The 21,532-nt window shown below is 41.7% G+C and overlaps 1 protein-coding gene across 4 annotated transcripts in view; it reads right to left on the bottom strand.

Moving 5' to 3' along the window:
• TEK (TEK receptor tyrosine kinase) overlaps positions 1 to 21,532 on the bottom strand; it is a 95,271-nt gene that overhangs the window by 18,545 nt on the left and 55,194 nt on the right. For 3 of the 4 annotated variants that reach the window (XM_057724399.1, XM_057724401.1, XM_057724400.1), the window contains 7 exons: positions 21,182 to 21,310; positions 18,773 to 18,924; positions 16,677 to 16,821; positions 11,419 to 11,580; positions 9,484 to 9,618; positions 3,393 to 3,680; positions 1,329 to 1,628 (listed from right to left, as the gene is read on the bottom strand). In XM_057724399.1, the coding sequence (XP_057580382.1) occupies positions 1,329 to 1,628; positions 3,393 to 3,680; positions 9,484 to 9,618; positions 11,419 to 11,580; positions 16,677 to 16,821; positions 18,773 to 18,924; positions 21,182 to 21,310 (1,311 nt within the window). The remainder of the gene's footprint in view (positions 1 to 1,328; positions 1,629 to 3,392; positions 3,681 to 9,483; positions 9,619 to 11,418; positions 11,581 to 16,676; positions 16,822 to 18,772; positions 18,925 to 21,181; positions 21,311 to 21,532) is intronic. The other variant, XM_057724402.1, reaches the window with a different exon arrangement.

A 21,532-nucleotide genomic window follows, 5' to 3' on the forward strand; every position in this document is an offset into this window, starting at 1 on the left:
GTGTGTGCATAAAGAGATGTCTGAAATGGGATGTTAAAGGTTTTTTAGTTTTGTTACATCTTGTTTTTAAATTTTTCTCTCTGTATTTTATTTATAGCTTGGATATAGGGCGTGTACATGTTGTACCAAAACACAAGGTACTATAGAAATGATGCATTTATTAGGAGTGGCATCTGAAAGCTACAGTTCTCTATAATTGACAGACCCATCATTCCTTGGATATTTCAAACATGCTCCAAAGAATCAGCACTGAAAACAGAGCTTGTTTGCTTTTACTTCTTAAGCCTCAGGTAGGACTCAAGAGAACCAAGAAGTTTTCAGTGCCATCACATGTTCTGTAAAGATACTCTGGTCTGAATTATACATTTGCAAAAATCACCATTTCCCTCTAATGTCTCGTTAGCTACATTCCCTTGCACAAGCTGTATGGCTCAGAGAGGGAGGAAGCACAATTTCAGACAGATCTCAAAGGGAAGGCTCTCCAGGAGCTGCAGCCCTTCCCACCCCTGGGGTCCTTGTTCACTCATCACGTTCAGCAGGTTTCACCAAGCACAAACACTGGAGAGGATTAAGAGGTCTGCTCCTCCCGTTATGAAACACACAAGCCGCGGGGATGAAACCTACCCTCAGTGGAATATGGGCAACAGTACTGTAACAACTTTGTATGGAGACAGATGACCACTAGCCTTATTGTGGTGATCACTTCATAACACATGCGAGTGTCAAATCACCCCCCCACGTGCCTGAAACTACCATAAGATTGCACATCAACTGTATTTCAATTTTAAAAAAATCACAAACGCTGGGCCTCGTGTGCTTGGCACTCTGAGGCATCTCTAACTCAAAGAGCTTATTCTCTCTGGAGTGGGGGTTAATGGTGGACATGGAGACATCATAACCTGGATCTGAAAAGTAAAAGAAAACTCGGAATAGCATAGCGTCATCCAAGCTAAAAAAAAAAAAAAGAGTCCATTCTGAGAAAGAATGGAGTGTGGTTCCTGGAGCCTCCCACTGCAGCACCACACAGGCCCGCCTCCACTACGCCAGGTCCTCAGTCTTCATTCTCTGCGGAATCCCATTCACATTCCTCAGAGCTTCAATTGCTGCATGGGGAGTGCTCACGGGCTACGTTCATCTAAGGTTTAGTGATAGAAAATAGGTCAGCGGGGTATCCGTCCAAGGGGCATTTTCATTTCAAGGACCTCTTTAGAGATGGTGATGCCTATTATGTCACATGATGTGAATACAGGGTAAATACCTTAAGGCAGTGGGGCTTTCTGATACTCTCCAGAAATAATTCTGTGTAAATACTTGTCCACTCTACCAACCTTGAGATTCAGAAAGAGTCATCAGATCATGAGAAGAGGTTGGGTTGCTTGACCCTATGTTGTTCTCTGCAAAGATGTCCACCTGGTAAGCTGTTTGGGGCTCCAGGCCCTTGAGCTGATACTGGGTGATGGTGACATTCTTGATCTTCACGTCAATGTGCTGGTCTTCATTCTTGCCCTGAACCTTGTAACGGATGATAATAGAAGAAATAGAATAGCCATCCAGGATTGTCCAAGAGATTACAGCTGAGGAGTCTGTGATGTTGGAAATTTTGATCTTTTCTGGTTGAGGAGGGGGAACTAGAAATTTAAAACAAGCAAAAATATTTTACTTCAGATATATCACCATCTCTTTGATTATTATGCTTTTGAGAGAGCGTTAATGACAGCTTATAAACCATGAATGGCTAGTATTATCTCAGAGGGTAACTCCAATCGGTTGGTAGTGGACTCAACACAGACTTGACAACGTGGCTGCAGACAGGAAAATGGCAACACACACACATCACATAGTTGTGATCCTTACACTAATTAAGACCTCAGGAATTCTGTTACTCCACAAACTGCTGTTAACGCTGTTTTTGATGCTGAGGGGAACAGAAAGATTATGAGAGCTAACATTGATATAGGCCCTTCCATACAGTAACTCATGGACTCCTCATAACTATCTTACCATGAGTATTAAGGCCCAGAGAGATTAAGCGACTTGGCTGAGGTCACACAGCTTTTAAGATATAGATTCAAGTAGAACAAATAGGATTCCTACCAGTCTGATGCTATCGTCTATAGTTATAGCCACTGGTCCACAGGACCTAGCCTTGTTAAGCGCTTGTTAGAAAACATGTTAAGCACTTCGCAGACATATTCACAAAAGCAAGATGGAGAATATGTATGCAAATGCCCACTTACGGATGTACTTAATGTATTAAAATTATACAACGTTGAACAGAAAGATACATAACAAACTCATAATTCTGGTTGTCTCTGGGGAGAGCAGGAGAGAATTAGAGCAGGGGTGACGATCAAAGGGGATTCTGATACATCTGTAGTGTGGGATTATTCCCACGAAAGGCTGAAAGCAGATACGATGAAATATTAACAGGTGTTAACGCTGGGTGGTAGAAATGCAGGCTTTTGTTGCGTTATTCTCTGCACTGTCCTAAAACTTCTAAATGTCACAGAATTTTTTAAAGATGAAGAAGACATCCCTCAACGCTGACAAAACCGTTGAAACGTCCACGTATTATTGATGCAAGAAGAGAGTGGCTAGAGAAACCCCGAGGCAGGTTGCACACCTGCTGCTGGGGAAGTGAAGGCTCAGCTGCCGAAGAGAAACTCAGACTTTGGGAGTCGACAAGAGGCCGCAGGATCCTAGCATGAGTGACAGCTAGTGGAACCTAGAAACACTTAGTCTTTCCAAGGACCCCAAAATACACAGACATTTCTAATGCAGTGAATCCAAATAGAACTCTCTGGTTCATGGTGAAAAAAATCTTTCAATATTACAGAGAAACCCTAGAAATTCCAACTAATTGTTAATGACCAATATGAAATTGAGAGAAGCCTGAACTGAAGAATATTTTGAAAGAAAAGTTGTTTTATTACTCTCACGTACATACTGTAACTCCAAGAATTGTCTGTTTTGAGGTTTCTCAAGCAACGTTCTTTGGCTTTTAAGATTAGGAAAGAGCTGTCTATAATGAATCATCATCTGTGTGCATACAGATACACAACAATCCTAAAAGCTGCCCTCTAACAGATTCAGCAAGCCCTAGAAAACCTTATTCCTGTTATTCATTTACTTAATACGTAACTCCATTTATTTATTAGCCCAGTCCTGCCTGAATTATCACAAATCCAGATACATGGAGCGTTCATATCCACTGCAAGTCACTAAAATGAGTTGATGCGTTGGTGGGGGATGAAGGGCACTAACTGGCCTCCCTTCACAGCTAACTACCTTGTATGGTTTCTGAGAGGCGGACTCGGAGCGACGGGAGCTCCGTGCAGATGGCAGCAGCCACGTGTCATTCAGGCAAGCCTGGAGCAGCGTGAGGTACTTACTGTCGCTAAGGGTCCAAGCGCTGAGCTCTTCGCTCCACTCCCCCTGGGCCTTGGTGTTGACTCTGGCTCGGACTACGTACTGCTCCCTGGGGTGTAAGTTGTTAAGGAGCACTGAAGTCAGGTTGCCTGGCACTTTAATATTCTGCCGGTCACTATTCACTTGCACAGACCTCCTCTCGACTTCAACATAAAAGTCATCTTCTGAGCTCGGAAATATTGGTTGCCAGGTCAAATTTAGAGTGGTCTGACTCTTTGGTAAGAGACTAAGACCGCTTGGAGGAGGAAGACCTAAGAGAAACCAGAAAGATCATTGTTTTTATATAGGGTGAAGCTAACAACAGCCCCAAAGGACAGCTTTACAAGATAACCTTGGCTTCTAGAATAACATACAATTTCACAAAGAAACAGACACTAGCGACCATGTAATACTCTTTTTTCCCTACCAAAATAGCAAAGCTTTAAAATATTCTAGTATGTAGTTTGAGTCACTGTAAGACAGGAATACAACCCCTTTGAAGGATAACCTGGGAATATTTTTCAAGAGCCCTAGAAATGATCGTATACTTTGGCCGTATAATCTGACGATCAGGGATTTACCCTGAAGAAATAACCCAAAGGAAGTGAAGAGGCTAGGTGCGTGAAGGTGTCCATTACTACATTATTTATAATAACAAACAATCATAAGAAATCTAAATGCTCAAATTAGGGAAATGCTTTAATAAATTATGATATAGCTTGTGCTGCCAACGCATGGATGGAGAGAGCGGTGCCTTTGGCGTCTGTCTGGCGGCTGCTGCGAAACCTTCCCCCAATGAGGGGAAGGCGGCCGCCTGGCGCTGGCTTTGCACAGCTACCGGCTTGCAGGCCCCTGATTCTTGAAGAAGGGTCCGCAGCGCCCCAGGGGGGTTTAAGACGTCCACCAAGGTGTTATTCTTGAACAAAGCGTGAGAGCTTTGGAAGCCCAGCCGGGGCAGTGCCCCTTCACAGAGGTTCAGGGCTAGCCTGGTGAGTGAAGGCCTGAGGTTTGGAATTCTCTTGATGCGCTGTTGGGATGGCTGGGGTGCCCAGGTCATCGTTCCTGCCATTTGATCAACGGGCTGGAAGGGGAAGTGGAGAGCAGCGAGCTTCTATCTGGGTCCTGTGAGTTTTGCTCACACAAAGGATGTCCTCTACCTGGTGTTCTACTTTGGAACTTCACATCTTTCCTGCGTTAACCCCTGTGAGGAGCTGTCAACCTCCTGGGGTTGGGGGAGGGGACTGCCTAGAGATTTGGGGGGCGAAAGTCAATTAGGCGGCCTTTACTTGGTTTTATCAAAAGGATTCCAATGAAATATTTTAAAGCAAATAAAAAATAGATAAGTCTCAGTGAAAACAAGATGGTACAGAAAGGCTTAGGGATGTGAATGGTTAACCACCAGTGAATGGGCATCACAGTTGACATCTAGCTGTACCTCTTTCCAGCTACATACAAAAAACTGAAATTAGATTTGCCACATATTGACATTAATGTTAAAGATATCTTGATTGTCATAGTAGTCTAATATCTGAGGGTTTTATGATACTATTAATATGGGCACCTAATACGCTTTTTGATCTATTAGTGAAAACATAGGTTGTCCAGATATATTTTATTTTATTTTATTTTATTTTATTTAAAATTTATTTATTTATTTATTTTATTGGCTGTGTTGGGTCTTTTTTGCTGTGCGCAGGCTTTCTTTAGCTGCGGTGAGCGGGGGCTACTCTTCGTTGTGGTGAGCTGACCCCTCATTGCCGTGGCTTCTCTTGTTGCAGAGCACAGGCTCTGGGCGCGTGGGCTTCAGTAGTTGCAGCACATGGGCTCAATAGTTGTGGCTCACGGGCTCTAAAGCGCAGGCTCAATAGTTGTAGCTCACGGGCTTAGTTGCTCCGCAGCATGTGGGATCTTCCTGGAACAGGGATCGAACCCTTGTCCCCTGCATTTGCAGGTGGAGTCTTAACCACTGCGCCACCTAGGAAGCCCCAGATATACTTTAAAAGAACATACTCCTGGTGGATGCCAGGGGCTGGGAATGAGGAAATGAAGAGTTGTTGTTTAATGGGTACAGAGTTTCAGTTTTACAGGATGCAAAAAAATTCATGGGGAGGAGGGTGGTGATGGTTGCTGTTATCGCTGAACTGTATGCTTAAAAGTGGTAAAGATGTGGGGGGACGGGGATAAATTGGAAGATTGTGATCGACACACACTAGTGTATATAAAATAGAGAACGAATATGGACATACTGTATAGCACAAGGAACTCAGTACTCTGTAATGGCCTGTATGGGAAAAGAATTTTTAAAAAAAGAAAGTGGCTATATGTATAGCTGATTGACTTTGCTGTACACCTGAAACTAACACATTGTAAATCAACTATACTCCAATAAAAAGTTTCTTTTAAAAAGTGGTAAAAAAAAAAATTATGATATAGCCATCCAAGGGATTAAATGATTATTGGGAAAGGTACAGAAGTCCCTCCAAAACTTATAACACATGAGAAAAACTGAGTACAACTTGGTAAAAGTCATGTCTACAATTGGTAAAAGAGGAAGGAAACTGATAAAAATGGAAACGCTGGATGTGCCGAGGTTGTGGGGTTCGGTGTTTCTGTTCCCATTTTGAGTAATATATTTTAAAGCAATTTCAGGGTTACTTCCCCTTAGCAAGGACAATTTCAGGCATGACAACACTGTGGTGCCAGGGCCAGACCTCGCACTGCCCTGATCACATCAAGGTTTGGGTCTGACCACATGCTGTGTGGCCACAAACACCCCTAAGAACCTGGGCTACCAGGGAGGTAACTCAATGGAAACAATATGGGTGTTGAAATCAAAGAGACAGGAGCATGCCCCTGGAGCTTTGTGACCGTGGGAAAATTTATAACCTCTCCAAGTTCACATGTATTATAGCATGAAATGAAAATACTCATCTTCCATACTCAGGAGGAGAAATGAGATAACGGAGGTGAAAATGCTTGGAAGGTGTTAGGGGCTTAACCAACATTTTCTCTCTTCCTTCCTTCCTTCTTTCATAAATTATACTGTGCCAATGGACAGTGGAGGAATCTGTAAGTTTCCAACTAATAACAGTACATTGGTATTTTAAACTCCAGATATAAAGTATTTCCAAAACATAGAATAGGGATCCTCTACTCACGCATTCTCGGTGGGGGCAAAAATTGGTTCTTGCGGAATGAGAAAATTGTAGATAATTACAATGGTTTATGAAAGATCACAATATAGAAATAGATCTGTGGTACTACAATTCATGGCAGAAGAGACATCAAGACAAAACAGAGATTTTGTCTTAAGGACAAAGCTATCTAAAAAAACTCTTTAGAGGGTGAGAGTTAAATAAAAATAAGGTAAAGAATCTGAAAAAGAATGAATATACGTATGTGTATAACAATCACTGCGCTGTACACCTGAAACTAACACAACATTGTAAATCAACTATACTCCAATAAAATGAAAAAAAAAGGTTAAAAAAATATAAAAAGGCTGAGAAACTTGGTTAGAGGTGAGAGGAAGGGTCTGTTTCCACCCAGCAGGAGGGGGACTCTCACTGGCCAGTCCTGGCCGCCCTTAGACGAGGGGGAGCCAGCAATCAGGTCCTGCCTTCTGCTTGGCATTATGCTACAGGTCTTGTTGGCCTTTTCTCCATCATCTTTGCAAATTGAGAGAGGTGATGTCACCCACTTTTGCTCTTCTCTAAAGTTTAAGTTCCAAAATAAGCCACCGGGAGTGGGTAGGCAGGCTTACAATGACAGAGCAGACAGAGGGAGCACTGATGGTGCGAAGCAAACATGTAAGCCTTCTAAGCCTGTGCCTAGTACAGAGAAGCAACCTCATAAATGGTCATTTCCCTTTTTCCTTCCTTCGGGAATATGACTTACCTACCCTTCACCCCTCCCAACCTGCCTTCTTTCTGCCGTGTGTTCAGAATATGTCCTCTCCCCTCCCCTACTGGCCTTCCTGGCCTTTACCACTCAATCGACGCTTATAAATAGTGCAGCTGCCAAAACGAATTTAAAAACAAACATCAGCAAAATTCGAATGATGGGAAAAGATGAACCTTCAAGAATTCCCTTCCCACCCACCCCTGAGAAATATTCTAGGAGATCTCTAAACACATCCTGGCTGGAACACATTCTGAGAGCTGAAGACAGCACAGTGCGGATCTGTGAAGTGTTTTATGTTCTGTTCCATAAATACTTTCCATCTGAGTCAGATTATGGCCTTCCTCTTTTGATTCATCAGCACTGGTCTAAGAGAGAATTAACTACCATTCGCCTTTTAGCAGCAACCTGATGACATATCAGGGGCCCACTGGCTCACAGTCATGGAGATTCCCTTATCCTCTAAGTCATATGTAGTTTCCAGTGTTATTTTTGGCATTTACTAGTTGGTGGGTTCCCAGGAAGCCATTTCTTACTTGTGCAATTCTTCTACAAGCATCAGAGTAGCTCCTGGGTTTCACTGGGTTCTTTAAGGATGCTGCGGGCCAGATGAACACTAGGTGGGGAGTACGGAGTGGAGAGACTGTTAGGGATGCACAACTCCTACAGAAGAGCTTGATGCTCTTTCTAGTTTCTCACTAAATCATTCCATATCCTTCTGCCTTTAGCAAATGGCCTAAAAACAGGAAAATTCATCAGCTGGGATAAGGACATGGGGCCTCTGGGCTCCCAGGTCAAAAATAATAACTGGAAAGACAAAAAGATATCAAGGCTGAGGATATCTTTGGAAGATCTAGAATGGCGATGTATCTGATGCCTCCCCAAGGGCAAGTTATTAACCACCCTGGGACTCTACTTTTCAGTCTATAAAATGGGGAAGATGATAATTCTAAGAATTAAATAAATGTGAACTTGAAACTGTAAAGCACTGACCAGGAGATAGGAACAGAATGATTATACACCATGAACACTACAGCACTAAAGAGAACTTTACAAAGGATCACTCAAATGTTTCAAAGGAGGCGACCTGGGTAGCAGAAAGCTGACGCCCAGGTTAGTATCAAGGAAATTGCACAAACTCAAGGGCTCCTCAATTCACACAACAGAAGACCAACAGCTAGTGACTAACATTGATAGTCAGGAAACATCGCTACATATAGCGCTTAGAATGTGTAGATCAGCAGAATCAAACATCGCTTGGGAACTTATAAGAAATGCAGATTCTTGAGCCCCAACCCACCCCAAACCTATTGAGTCAGAAACCCTAGAAGTGAGGCCCGGAAATTTGTTTTCATAAGCTGTGCAGGTGATTCTGAGGGACACTCATGTTTGAGAACTACTGATTTAGAAACATGGAGGTAGGGAATTCTCTGGCCGTCCAATGGTTAGGACTTCATGCTTCCACTGCAGAGGGCACAGGTTTGATCCCTGGTCGGGGAACTAAGGGGATCTAAGATACTGAATGCCATGTAGCACAGTCAAAAAAAGAAAGAAGAAGAAACATGAAAGTGTATATACATCATAAGGCTTAAGGAGATAAAAGTGGCTGCCTATAGGAAGCAGGATGGGGAGATGGAGGGTTAGAGCAGAGGGCTGCTGTTCTTTTAGATAAAAGCCTTTCATTCTATTTGATGTTTTCACTATGTGCGTGAATGGCTTTGAAAAACAGAAATTACTTTTTAAAGTAAATCAACTGGGATTTCTGGAGTACGGACGCAACAAGAGCCTGGCCTGGGCCCTTAAGATGGAAACAGGAAGCTGGTGGTAAAACTCAGGAGCCAAGACGGAGCACAGTTGCTACTAAGTACATCCCAACTCCTAAGGGATGTCCCTGCCTTCCTGAAGGCTCATCTGCTTCCTCCTCTGTCCCTGTGGATTGCTGCAGACCCCTCCCCCAGGGAGACAGACCAGGAGCACAGCCCAGATAAAGGGCTGGTTCGGCTCCAAGTCGCTAGCCTTCCTGTCACTTTCCCATCCATTCAAAAGCAAACCCCTTCCACCACCATCCCCACCCACCCACTCACCCACCACCACCCTTCCTGGTCTTCCTTCCTCTTTCCCCTTCCTCCCCCACCCACCCAGCTCCCGAATAAATGCCTGTTTGCTTCAACTGACCGATAGAAGCTGTTGTGAACCGCCTCACGGGTCCAGGATGCCCTTCCCCGCCCTCTCCACGCCGGGCCAGCTGCACGCAGAGCTCGTATTCTGTCCGAGGTTCCAAATAGTTGAGGGTAACAATCTCATTTGTCACTGAGAAGAGGGAAAGTCCAGGAAACTTAAGTCGGCAATTTGTTACATTCTTTAAACTGGAATGTTGTTATTGTGATGTGAACTGATGTTTGGTTTTTAAGAAATACAATGTCTGAGTAGAACAGACGGGCAATTCCATCTTCAGGGCCTCAGTGTTCCTAATATAAGGAAAACAAGGCTTTTTCGTGTAAGTATCTCTGTGCCACTTACACATCTCTGCCCTAGTGTTTTCGTCTTTTCATTTGTAGAGTAAAACCAGGCAGATCTTCAACTATATGGAACACCAGTCAGATTTAGGGGAAATACTCAATTAGAATAATATAAAATAACTTCTCCTGTTTTCAAGTATATACGATGATTGCAATCAAGCTATCAAGAGAAGAGACTCTTTGAGGGTTTGCTTACAATGACCGGACAATGAATTTGTGATGGTCATGTCATAACAAACGAAGGATTCTGAAGTACTTAAAAATATATCCCATCGACAAATGACATATGCTTCTTCTCTCCTTAGCTTTTCGCTTTTGCCAGACTCTGTTTCTCCATGGATACTGCAAAGGTAGATTTTTGCCTTACCATATAATAAATTCCTAGTTGGTAAGAAAAAATATTGGACTGTGTTTAAGGGTTTTTAGAAGACCACTTTGTAGATGTCCACAAAGAGATGATGAATTATTAACATGATTTTTTTTTTTTTTTTAAAGCTGCTTTTTAAAAAGACCTAGCCATTGACAGTAGAAATAGCACTCCAGAAAATCAGTCTTATGTTGCTGGGATTCTGGCTTTTGACCGAGTCTTCAAAAGAATGTAAAGAGCTCAGTAATAATACCATGGCTTTATTCAATATGCCCAGATCAGCTAGTATTATTAAATGAAAAATGCTCTTTTTCTTCTCCTTTTTTTGGGTAACTTCTCTGATTACCTACATCTCATGCGTAGAGGGCCCTTTTTAGGAAATCACAGCCATAGCGGGACTAAAGTATTGGTGGAGGGATGCACATTCCCTGCAAGCGTGACAGTGGCAGGTCTCACAAAGCAGCTGGGTCAAGAGATAATGCTCAGCTTTCTTTCTAAAAAATGTGATTTTACATCACTGTGCAACAAACAGAACTATAATTTGTGTTCCAAAATAAATTTAACTTACAAATAAATAAACATGAACTTTTTACATTTTATTACATTTCGGGTTTCTTCTTTCAAAAAGTTGGGGGAGGGGCACATATCTCTCTTTGCCCACATCCCCAGATCCCCATACCCCAGTTCAGTCCGCCACAGCCCAGACTTTCATGTCCAGATTTGTCTCAAAATCTCTGTGAGTTAGGAGCCTGCAGGCAGGGCAAGACTCAAATAAGAAAAAAATGAACAACTCGATACAGCAGCAGCAGTCACCCCTCAGAGGTAAGCAGATTAAGTCTCTGCCTTTCCAGAGGACCCTGGACTTTCCTGTCACCGTATTCATGGCATAAACCTGTATCTTTCACCAGGACCAAGCAAGATAGAGTAAAAACGGGACTGTAGATCCAGAGAAGCCTGGAAAAGGAAATACTGATATAGATAGTAACTCGTGACGTAGGCTGGTTCTGTGTCCCATTGTACATCATGACTTCCAGAAAGGTAGGCCCGGAACTCAGAGGACCCCCACCCCCGGTCTCTCCTGAATACTCTAACTTGAATCCACGGCTACAGCCCCTACCTTGGAGTAGAGGGTTAAGACTGTGAGAGAGGATTTCTACATTCGGGGAAAAAATTTTTCTCCTGGTGCCCCATCTCCAGCTGCGGCCTTTCCTTTCCAAACCTTACCTTGAATATGCCGCCAAGCCTCGTAATGATTAACAGGTTTGTAGAGAAGCTTCTTGGATTTGATCGGTCCATCCCCAAAGTAAGGCTCCGAGCTGATGTTGATGACAGCAAAGTTATGTCCAGTGTCAATCACGTTTGGGGCATTCAAGGGCTTTGGAAGAACTAAATAAAATGTCAAGAATCAGATCAGTCCTTACACTTTGGGGTTTTACTGCTGTTCTGAGATGGGGGTAGGGGATGAGTTCCTTTACATTGCCAGCGAAGCTCTCGTAGAGTTCTCTGCTCAGACTTAATGCAGTTACTGTTACTGTGATCTCGTGGCTTTGCTCTTGCCCCTCCAACCCACTATCCACAAAGTGCTTTCTTAAAATACAAGCACTCCTCTGCTCAAGATCTTTCAATGGGTTCCCACTACATTTTAAATAAGATCTAAAATTCATACCATGACCTGTCAGGCACAATAGAGCCCCTGCCTCCTCTTCAGCGTCCCCATCCCCTCACCCAATACCCTCCAGTCCCAGTCACTGTTCAGTTCATTCAACCAACAATGCACCAGGCTCCTTTCTGCCTCAGGTTCTTTGCTGATGTTGCGCTCCTGCAAGGAACACTCCAGGCCTCCCGTGATTCTGCAGTGAACTCCTACTCATCATTCAACTCTCAGCTCTGATGTAACCTCCTCACAGGGGCTATCCCAGACCCTTGGTTAGGCTCACGCATCATACACTTTCACAGAACTTCTTCCTTCACTGCAATTTTCAGAATTTATTATTCTTAGTAATTCTGGGTGATTATTTAATATCAGTCTTCCTACTAGACCACCAGACTATGTTTTTCTGTCTGTCTGTCTGTCTGTCTCTCTCTCTCTGCTTAGAGCAATATAAATTTATTATCTTACAGCTCTGGAGGGCAGAAGTCAGACATGGGTCTCACTGGGCTAAGATCAAGGTGTTAATAGGGCTGTGTTCCTTTCTGGAGTTCCTAGGGGAGAATTTGTTTCCTTTTTTTCAGCTTTATAAAACACCTGTATCCCTTGACTCATGGTCCCTTCCTCCATCTTCAAAGACAATAAAGTCATGGCTCTCTGACCCTTCTTCCATTGTGATATCTCTTTCTGACAGTCTTTAAAGACTCCTGTGATTAGAGTGGGTCCACCTAGATAATCCAGAATAATCTCTCCATCTCAAGGACCAGGTATTCTCAATGGGGACTGAAATAGCACCCCCAACAAGGTGAAAATTGGTTCTTGGGGAAAGAAAAATTCTTAGATATTACAATGATTTGTGGCCTTCCTAATGGTCATAGTATATAAACAGATCTACAATATGTCCACAATATTAAGCAAGTTCTGGTTTGAAAGAAAAGGACATCTTGTCAGGCTGTCAGTGCCCCCATTTACTCAATTCTAGAAGTAGCTCAACTCACTTTGTACTTGTTTTGAGTCTTAGTGAACTCCCATGAATCAGAGGTCCACCAGACTCCTGTGCCCTGCGGCATCGAGAACACTTATGGGAATGGGATGGCCAAGAAAGTAGATAGTGAATCTCTGTCTTCTGCTCACAGGCACACTCCATCGTGTCGCTGCACTTCGCTTATGAAATTCAAGGATAAAATTTCAAGTTGAAGACAATAGAACACTTATTTATTTACTTATTTAGGCTGCACCAGGTCTTAGTTGTGGCACATGGAGTCTTCATTGCAGCTTGTGGGATCTTTAGTTGCGGCAATGCAGACTCTTAGTTGCAGCATGCAGACTCTTAGTTGCGGCGTGCACGTGGGAACTAGTTCTCTCACCAGGGATTGAACCTGGACCCCCTGCGTGGGAAGTGTGGAGTCTTACCCACAGGACCACCAGGGACGTCCCTGAACATTAAACAAAGTGCAGGGCCCTGTGTGGATGGGTCACAAGCCCACGAAGCCAGCCCTGCACAGCACTCTTGCTATATGAGAGGAGAGGTGTTGGGCCCAACTCACACATAAGGGGAAGGGATTACACGAGGGCATGAATTCCCTGAGCCAGAGATCATTAATGGCCATGTTAGATACTTCCGACCTCATCCAGTATCATTTCTCTCTCTTGACTTGCTCCTTTCTCCTTTGCACTCTATAAATAGGAGATAGGGTCTTTAAAGAGGTAGTTAAGTTACACTGAGATCTACAATCATTCCTAATCCAATATGACCGTCGTCCTTATAAGAAGATTAAATTAGGACACACACCCTGCGGGAAGAACATGAGAAGATATAGGGAGAAGATTGCTGTCTGCAAGCCAAGGAACAAGGCCTTGGAGGAAACTAACTCTGCCAACAACTTGATCTCAGATCATCTAGCCTCCAAAACATCAAGAAAATTCTGTTGTTTAAGCCACTTAGTCTATGGTACTTTGCTACTGTTGCCCTAGCAAACTATGACATATGAATACAACACAATTTACTTATCCTTTCTAATGTTGATGGATTTGGGGGCTATCAGGAATAAAACTCCTCAGAATATCACTGAAGATTTTTTTTTTAAATATGCATTCATGGGCTTCCTAGGTGGCGCAGTGGTTAAGAATCCACTTGCCAACGCAGAGGACACGGGTTCAGTCCCTGCTCCAGGAAGATCCCACGTGCCGCGGAGCAACTAAGCCCATGCGCCAAAAAATAAAATAAAATAAATATGCATTCATTTCTTTCGAGCATAAAACTAGGTGTAGAATTGCCAGGTCACAGGGTAGGTATCTGTTTAGCTTTTGTATATATTGTCAATTTTCCAAAGTGGTTGTACCAATGTGTATTCTGGTAGTAAAGTCTAATACAGTCAGCTCTCTGCATGTGGGTTACGCATCTGCAGATTCAACCAAGGGCAGATCAATATTCAGAAACAAACAAACATACAAAAACACTCCAGAAGTTCTAAAAAGCAAAACTTGAATTTGCCACCGGCTAGCAACTATTTACATAGCTTTTACATTGTATTAGTTGTTACAATATCATCTTCTTATTTGCAGGGGATACATTCCAAGACCTCAGTGGTTGCCTGAAACTGCACACAATACCAAACCCTATATACACTACGCTTTCTCCTATACATACACACCTATGGTAAAGTTTAAATTATAAATTTGGCACAGTAAGGGAATATTCAAATTGCCAACGTCACATTGTTAAGTAAAATAAGGGTCACCTGAACGTAAGCACTGTGATACCATGACAGAGGCCATGATAACCTAGACATCTACTAAGTGACTAACGGGTAGGATACATGGGACAAAAGAAGGATTCACGTCCTGGGCAGGGTGGAGTGGAACAGTATGAGATTTCATCACGCTACTCTGAAGAGTACACAATTTAAAACTTATGAATTGTTTGTTTCTGGAATTTTCCATTTAATTTTTTGGGATGCAGTTGACCATGGGTAACTGAAACCATGGAAAGTGAAACCATAGACAAGCGGGGGGTGGGGGGGAGAGGGGGACTATTGTTTAAGTAATCTAGAGATGATTTAAAGTATACAGGAGGATGTGCCTAGGCTGTATGCCAATATTACACCATTTTTCATAAGGGACTTGAGCATTCATGGAGTCTAGTATCCAAGGAGGTCCTAGAACCAATCCCCTACAGATACTGAAGGACAACTGTATCTCTGTATCTATTTTTAAAAAAATACTATGATTAAAGTCTTCTTAACTTATCTAATGGCCATTTCCATTTTATGGCTATCAGTTAATATGACAGTGAAGAGGCATCAGTGACTTAGAACTAGAGAAGTTTCTATGCACTGATGTTGTATGCTGTGTCTTTTATTTAAAAAATAAAAACTAGAATCAGTGACTCTTCTGAATCTTAGCAACATGGGTTGTTTTTACTTTTTATTATTTACTTTCCATGGACAGCAAACATTCCAAAAAGCTTAAAAATAACATAATTCGTCTTGTCTGCATATCATTTCCTTTCTTCCAAGAACATGTATGATGTAAGAAATTATTTTGATCATGTTAATGTTCTACTGAATAAAATAGATCTGGGCTTTTCCAGTAATCAAAAAAAATATTAAAGATTCTGAGGTGGTCTATATGAGTTTTCAGGGCAGAGAATCCAGCTCTATGAGGCTCTATTTACGCTACTATTGTTCTTGACCCTTTTTAAAAAAAGATTATGTTCTGGGTGTTTACATTCAGTTCGTTTACAGAAATTACCTCTGGCACCACACAAAGGTTTCTAATCAAGTAGTGAAGTAGGTTACATACTAATCAGCTTCAGTTATCTTGCTTCCTTATCTGTAACACAACAGACTCAGAAAACAAAATGATCTAGAAAAGATGTTGCAGGGTTTGGAGTTAAGACCAGGTTCAAAACTAAGATTGGCTGTTTACCAGATGTGTACCTTAGACAAGTTACCTAAACCTTCTGAACCTGACTGATAAAGTGGGGGTAACAATACCATTGTACCTGGTCCTTATAAAAAGTAAATAAGATGAATGAAGCGCTTAGTTCAGCGCCTTTCTAGAGTATATACCACAGAGTTATTAGGTGTTTTCGTCCAAATGGATCAAAAAGTAACTTCCAAATTTAAAATTCCGTGTTGTATGTCTGTACACCAACCAAGCTAACTTGGATTTACTTCCACTTTATTTCTTCCCCGCAAGCCTCAAAGGTACACACATCCACACTGAATAATTCTGAATTTCGAAATACTAATTCATAGTAGGAAGAATATTCAGAACTCTGAATATGTGAGAAAATCATTCATGTTAACTGTATAGCATAGCCTGGGCTTCATATTAAGTGAGTAGTCTTCAAAATGAAGATTCTCCAAATTATTCTCTATAGCGGATAGGAAGCTACAACCATGATGAAATTAAACTTTTTACAAATTAAAATCACTACCAGACACATTGTGCCAGACACAATTCCACTATTCAACAAACCTTCACAAGAACCCCGAGTGGTAGATAAACTAAGCTTTATTAGAAAGGCTCAGAGAGGTCAAATTCATTTGCTCAGGTCCACACCCAAGTTTACTAGCTGTTAGCAATGCAAATCAAACCCAGGGCTATGTGACTCCAAAGGTCATAAACTTAATGCTTCCTTTCCATTTTAATGCACATCATTTTTTTAAAAGGCTTCATATCCTGGAGAACATCCAAAAGGCATTTCTATCCAGAAGAGAGCATTTCTTCTAGTCAGAAAGCATTTCTATCCAGAAGCAGCACCGCGTGATACATAAACACAGCACCATCAAGGATACAAGCTCTTCCCCCGGAAAACGGAGCTTACCTTTAACAGAAATGTTGAAAGACTTTTCCACCATCCCAGCCACGGTGTTCACACTGCAGACCCAGACTCCTGAGTCAGGGGGCAGGATCCGGTGGATGGTGAAGGCGGCCACTGAGAGATGACCCGTGTGGTTAAAGTCCTTTGGCTGGAAAGGTCAGATCCAAAAAGAAAAAGAAAAAGAAGAAGCTTCTAGAGAGGTATAAACACAAAGGTTCATAACACTGACCCCATCTCATTGTTAAATAAGTTTTCTAGGAGAGATTAAGAAGATCAGTGCAATGCTTGTATAAGCATTGGCTTATTTCCAAAGCTATTGTAGTAGCCCTGAACGTTTATGTTGGATTGACGCCCTCACAGATCCTGCTGTTGTATTTGTGTATTTGGGAGTGTGGAGTAAACACTTCCAAGCACAAAGTCTAATTCCTTCTAAACTGCTTCTGGTAACATTGTTCCTTTCTGGTCCAATGCAGAGCTGGCTGGGTGAGAAGACAAAATGGCCTCCTAAAGTGTTTGAGGGGCTACCGAGTATAGAGCATTGCGGAAAAAGCCAGGGCTCTGAAGACACATGGTCCTGAGTTCACATCCCAGCTCTGCCACTTTTGACCAATTCCATAGTTACTTAACGTCACCCAGCCAACTGCCACTTCTGCAAAAAGGGGACAGGTAATGTTAAGTAAGACGTGTACAATGTGGTCAGCTCTCACTAGGTGGTAGCTGTGACTTCCACTAACTAGTGGAAAGGCCACCAGGATTTTGGAAGCTGTCAACTGGCTTCTACTATCTAATGGACTATTTGAGTGGAATCAGGAACATCTGATGTGTGAACAGTCTACGTATCCTGCCCCCAAGAGGTCACTTGGACATACCTTCTGGTCAAGTTGATTTTCATTCATCTTTGAGAGAAAAATGAGATAACTACTTCAAAATCTTCAGATAAGAAAATACATCAATCTTCTGAGAATCACTTGTGACACAGAGAAATTTGAGGTGGTTCCTGTCTCTGCTGCATTTGGGATTGTTGGGAGAGGGAAGGGAAACGTATTGGAAAAGTAGCTGAGTTCTTTCCAGCAAGGAAGAACGCTGTGGTAGCGCCCTGACCAGTGGTGAACACCAGCAATGAGGCCAAAGTGCGGAGGTAGAGAGACCCAAGGTGTGTGTTCAGACCTAAGGGATTCTGTGGGTCATAGTTTCTGGATTGGAGGTGTGGGATCAGGTCTATCTAGAGTCAAATGGATTAGGCTGAGCTCTCTTCTTTTCGTCAAAGCTAACTACACCCTAGCTTAGGAGGACGCAAGCCCTTAATGGAATCCCGCCTTTAGCAGGTGACTGCTACACTGAAAGTATCTAGTGGTGTCAGGAGGGCAGATGAAGAATACAGCCACTGTGGAGAACAGTATGAAGGTTCCTTAAAAAACTAAAAATAGAGCTATCATAGGATCTTGCAATCTCACTCCTGGGCATATATCTCGAGAAAACCACAATTTGAAAAGATATATGCACCCCAGTGTTCACTGCAGCACTATTTACCGTAGCCAAGACATGAAAACAACCTAGATGTCCATCAACAGATGTGGTATATTTATACAACAAAATATTACTCAGGTATAAAAAAGAAGGAAATAATGCCATTTGCAGCAACATGGGTAGACCAAGAGATTATCATACTGAGTGAAGTAAATGAGACAGAGAAAGACAAATACCATATGATATCCCTTATATGTGGAATCTAAAATATGATACAAATGAACTTATGTATGAAAACAGAAACAGACTCACAGACATAGAAGACAAACTTATGGTTACTAAAGGGAAAAGGGTGCAGGGGAGGGATAAATTAGGAGTTTCGGGTTAGCAGATACAAACTACTATATATGATATAAATAACAAGGAATTCTTATATAACACAAGGAACTATATTCAATATCTTGTAATAACTTATAATGGAAAAGAATCTGAAAAAAATATATATATGTATAATTGAATTACTTTGCTGTACACCTCAAACTAACACAACATTGTAAAGCAACTGTACTTCAATTTTTAAAAAGCCTATAATTTGTTCTATTAAAAAAAAAAAAAAAAAGAGTAACTCTTACATGGAGCACTGTCCCATCTGGCTTCACCAGGGTCATTTCTTCATCAGCAGGTAGCGGCCAGCCAGATGCTTTGCAGATGGGGTTAAATTTACCACTGTTTACTTCTATGTGATCTGGCAAATCCTCTATCTTTGGGGTTGTCCTTGGCAAGCCTGAATGAAAGAAACAGCACTGTGAAATCTAATCTGTAACACAGCATAAATAGAAATAACAAAAGTAGCTACCATTTAGCAAGTCATGCACTGGGCAAGAACTTGGCAAATATTATATTGTCTTATGATCACATGATAACCTTGTAGGGTGGGTGCTATTGCGGCTCCCATCTTATCTGCTTAATATCCGCAGAGTAGAGGATGAATAATCCTGAAATATAACAATTTTATTCTGAACTGTACAGTCTTAGAGAATTTTGGACTGTGTGTAACTAAATGTAAGACATGATTGAAAACAGTCCAACACTTAGGAGAGAATGTAAGAGATGGAGATGCACGTAAAGTATCTGAGGGAAACATTGGAAAAGCGGCTTCCTTTCCAGCAAAAAGAACAGCAGTCACTTACATGCTGTTCCATATCAGCAGTGGGTCAAGGAAACACATCGATATTGATATTATATTGATATCCTATTTCTCAGGCCTAGAATGAAACAGGTAAATTATATGAAGCAGGAGGGGGAAACGTCTAATACCCACAAAGGTAATTCCTTGATATATCTGCGGACGTGGAGAGACTGGGATTAGAAAATTTGCCAAACTGTTCAGCTTACATAGTTATTGGCATCGGAATTTTTCAAAGTGCTTTGACACTTTCAAACCATGTCTTTCTTCACTGTCCCCTTGCAGTTTTTGCAGCTGGTTGGAGGTGGAGGAACAGGTAGAGGGTGAGAGAGAGTGTGAGGGAAAGGGGGCTGCTCCCCGAAAGCCCAGAACCTAGATCTAAATTTGAGATTCTCGCACTTTTCGCAACATCAGCCTTAGAACAGAAAGGAAGAAGTGGAGCAGAAAATTCAAGTCATTACGCTTGTTCATTGCCCACTTTCAGTCTATCCTCCAATAGTCCCACAGCCTTTCCTTCCCTTCCTAGACCCTCCCAGATTCCCGCCCTGTAGCAAAGTCCAAACGCTGGGGAAGAGGAGAAAGTGTAAAGCTGGCAGGCTAAAGCCTTTGAGAAAACAGTTGGTATTTCCCCCATTTTTGTTCTGATTTTTAACGCTCACAGAGACAAGACTATAAATGTCTTACTACTCTGAGTTTAGAGTTCACGGGACATGTTATTTCTATTTGCTTGACTGAAAAAGTAATGTATGTTTATTATGTTTAAATTTTGAAAATATGCTTCTTTTGATTTTAAAAAGTATATTCTAGGGTAGAGGTTAGCAAACTTTCTTGAAAGGACTAGATAACAAATATTTTCAGCTTTTCAAGCCATATGTTCTCTGTGGTAACTACTCAACCCTGTTGTTACAGCGTAAGAGCAGCCTTGCATGATATATTGTAAACAAATGGGCATAGCTGTGTTCCAGTAAGTTTTTTTATGAGAACAGATGGTGAGGCAATAAAAGGAATGATATGTGCTACAATATAGATAAACCTCAAAAAATGTATGGTAAGTGAAAAGAGCCAGCCACAAAAAACTGTGTATTATATGATACCATTTATAGAATAGGAAATGTCAAGAATAAGTAAATCTGTACAGACAGAGCATAAATTAATGGTTTCAGGTGCTAGGAGGAGGAAAGAATGGGAGTTACTGCTAATATGTACATACTTTCTTTGGCAAAATGAAAATATTCTATATTATGGTGATGATTGCAAACTCTGTAAAGCATTCAATTGTATGTTTTAAAGGGATGAACTTCACAGTATAAAAATTACTATATACTTCATAGTATAAAAACCTCAATAAAACTGTGTTTAGAAAAAGCAGACTAGATTTGATCTGTGGGTCAGAGTTTGCTGATGTCTGCTCTAACGTAATTCTGAACTAGAATTATTTAAAATTTCTTTTTGAGGGTAATATTTTTCTTTTTTTTCCATTCATTATATCTTTCTTTTAAAAAATATCTTTTACCCAAATCCCCTCCAAGTAATTCTTCCCCTGTGTGCGTATCCAGGGAAAAGGCTAGTCCTAGAGAAGGGAGCAAAAGAGGTAGGCAGGCTTCTCAGCTGGCCAGCTATCACATAATGTGCTACAGAGCACGTGGTTTATTCCTCAGTGGAAAGGCCAGTGTGAGAGTCCATAGAAAAGGATTCAGAAAGCTATTCTTTAGCACATGGGATATATTCTTCCCTACTTCTGGATGGAAACAGAAGGAGTTTAAGAATCTTGGGCTAGTGGGGCAAGAATTATGCCAACAAAGCTTGATTCACACGTGCTAAACTTGGCCCTGCCTACAGTGTTACCTTGCTTTACCTTCTTTCTCACACTGGACCCCTTGGCGTCCTGGAGAGCAGAGGCATCCTCGGAAGCTATCACACATCTCCCCGTTGGTGCAACTGCACCTAAGCTTACAGTCTGGTCCATAATAACCAGGCTGACATGCTGTAAACAAACACATCAAAAAACAGCATTAAGAGGAAGGAGGAAAACTCAAGCTATTGGTGGCTAGTTTTATTTTTCTCTCCAAGCTATCAACCTTGCTGATTATAAAAGGTAGTATGTGATTTATCTGTATTATTTATCTGAATTACCAAGAAGTTAAAGGTTTGAGAAATTCTGCTTCCAGGAGAGCTGAATAAGCTCCTGTCAGGTCACCCTTCTCAA

This window comes from Hippopotamus amphibius, chromosome 2 (assembly GCF_030028045.1).
Source record: "Hippopotamus amphibius kiboko isolate mHipAmp2 chromosome 2, mHipAmp2.hap2, whole genome shotgun sequence".
NCBI lineage: Eukaryota > Metazoa > Chordata > Mammalia > Artiodactyla > Hippopotamidae > Hippopotamus > Hippopotamus amphibius.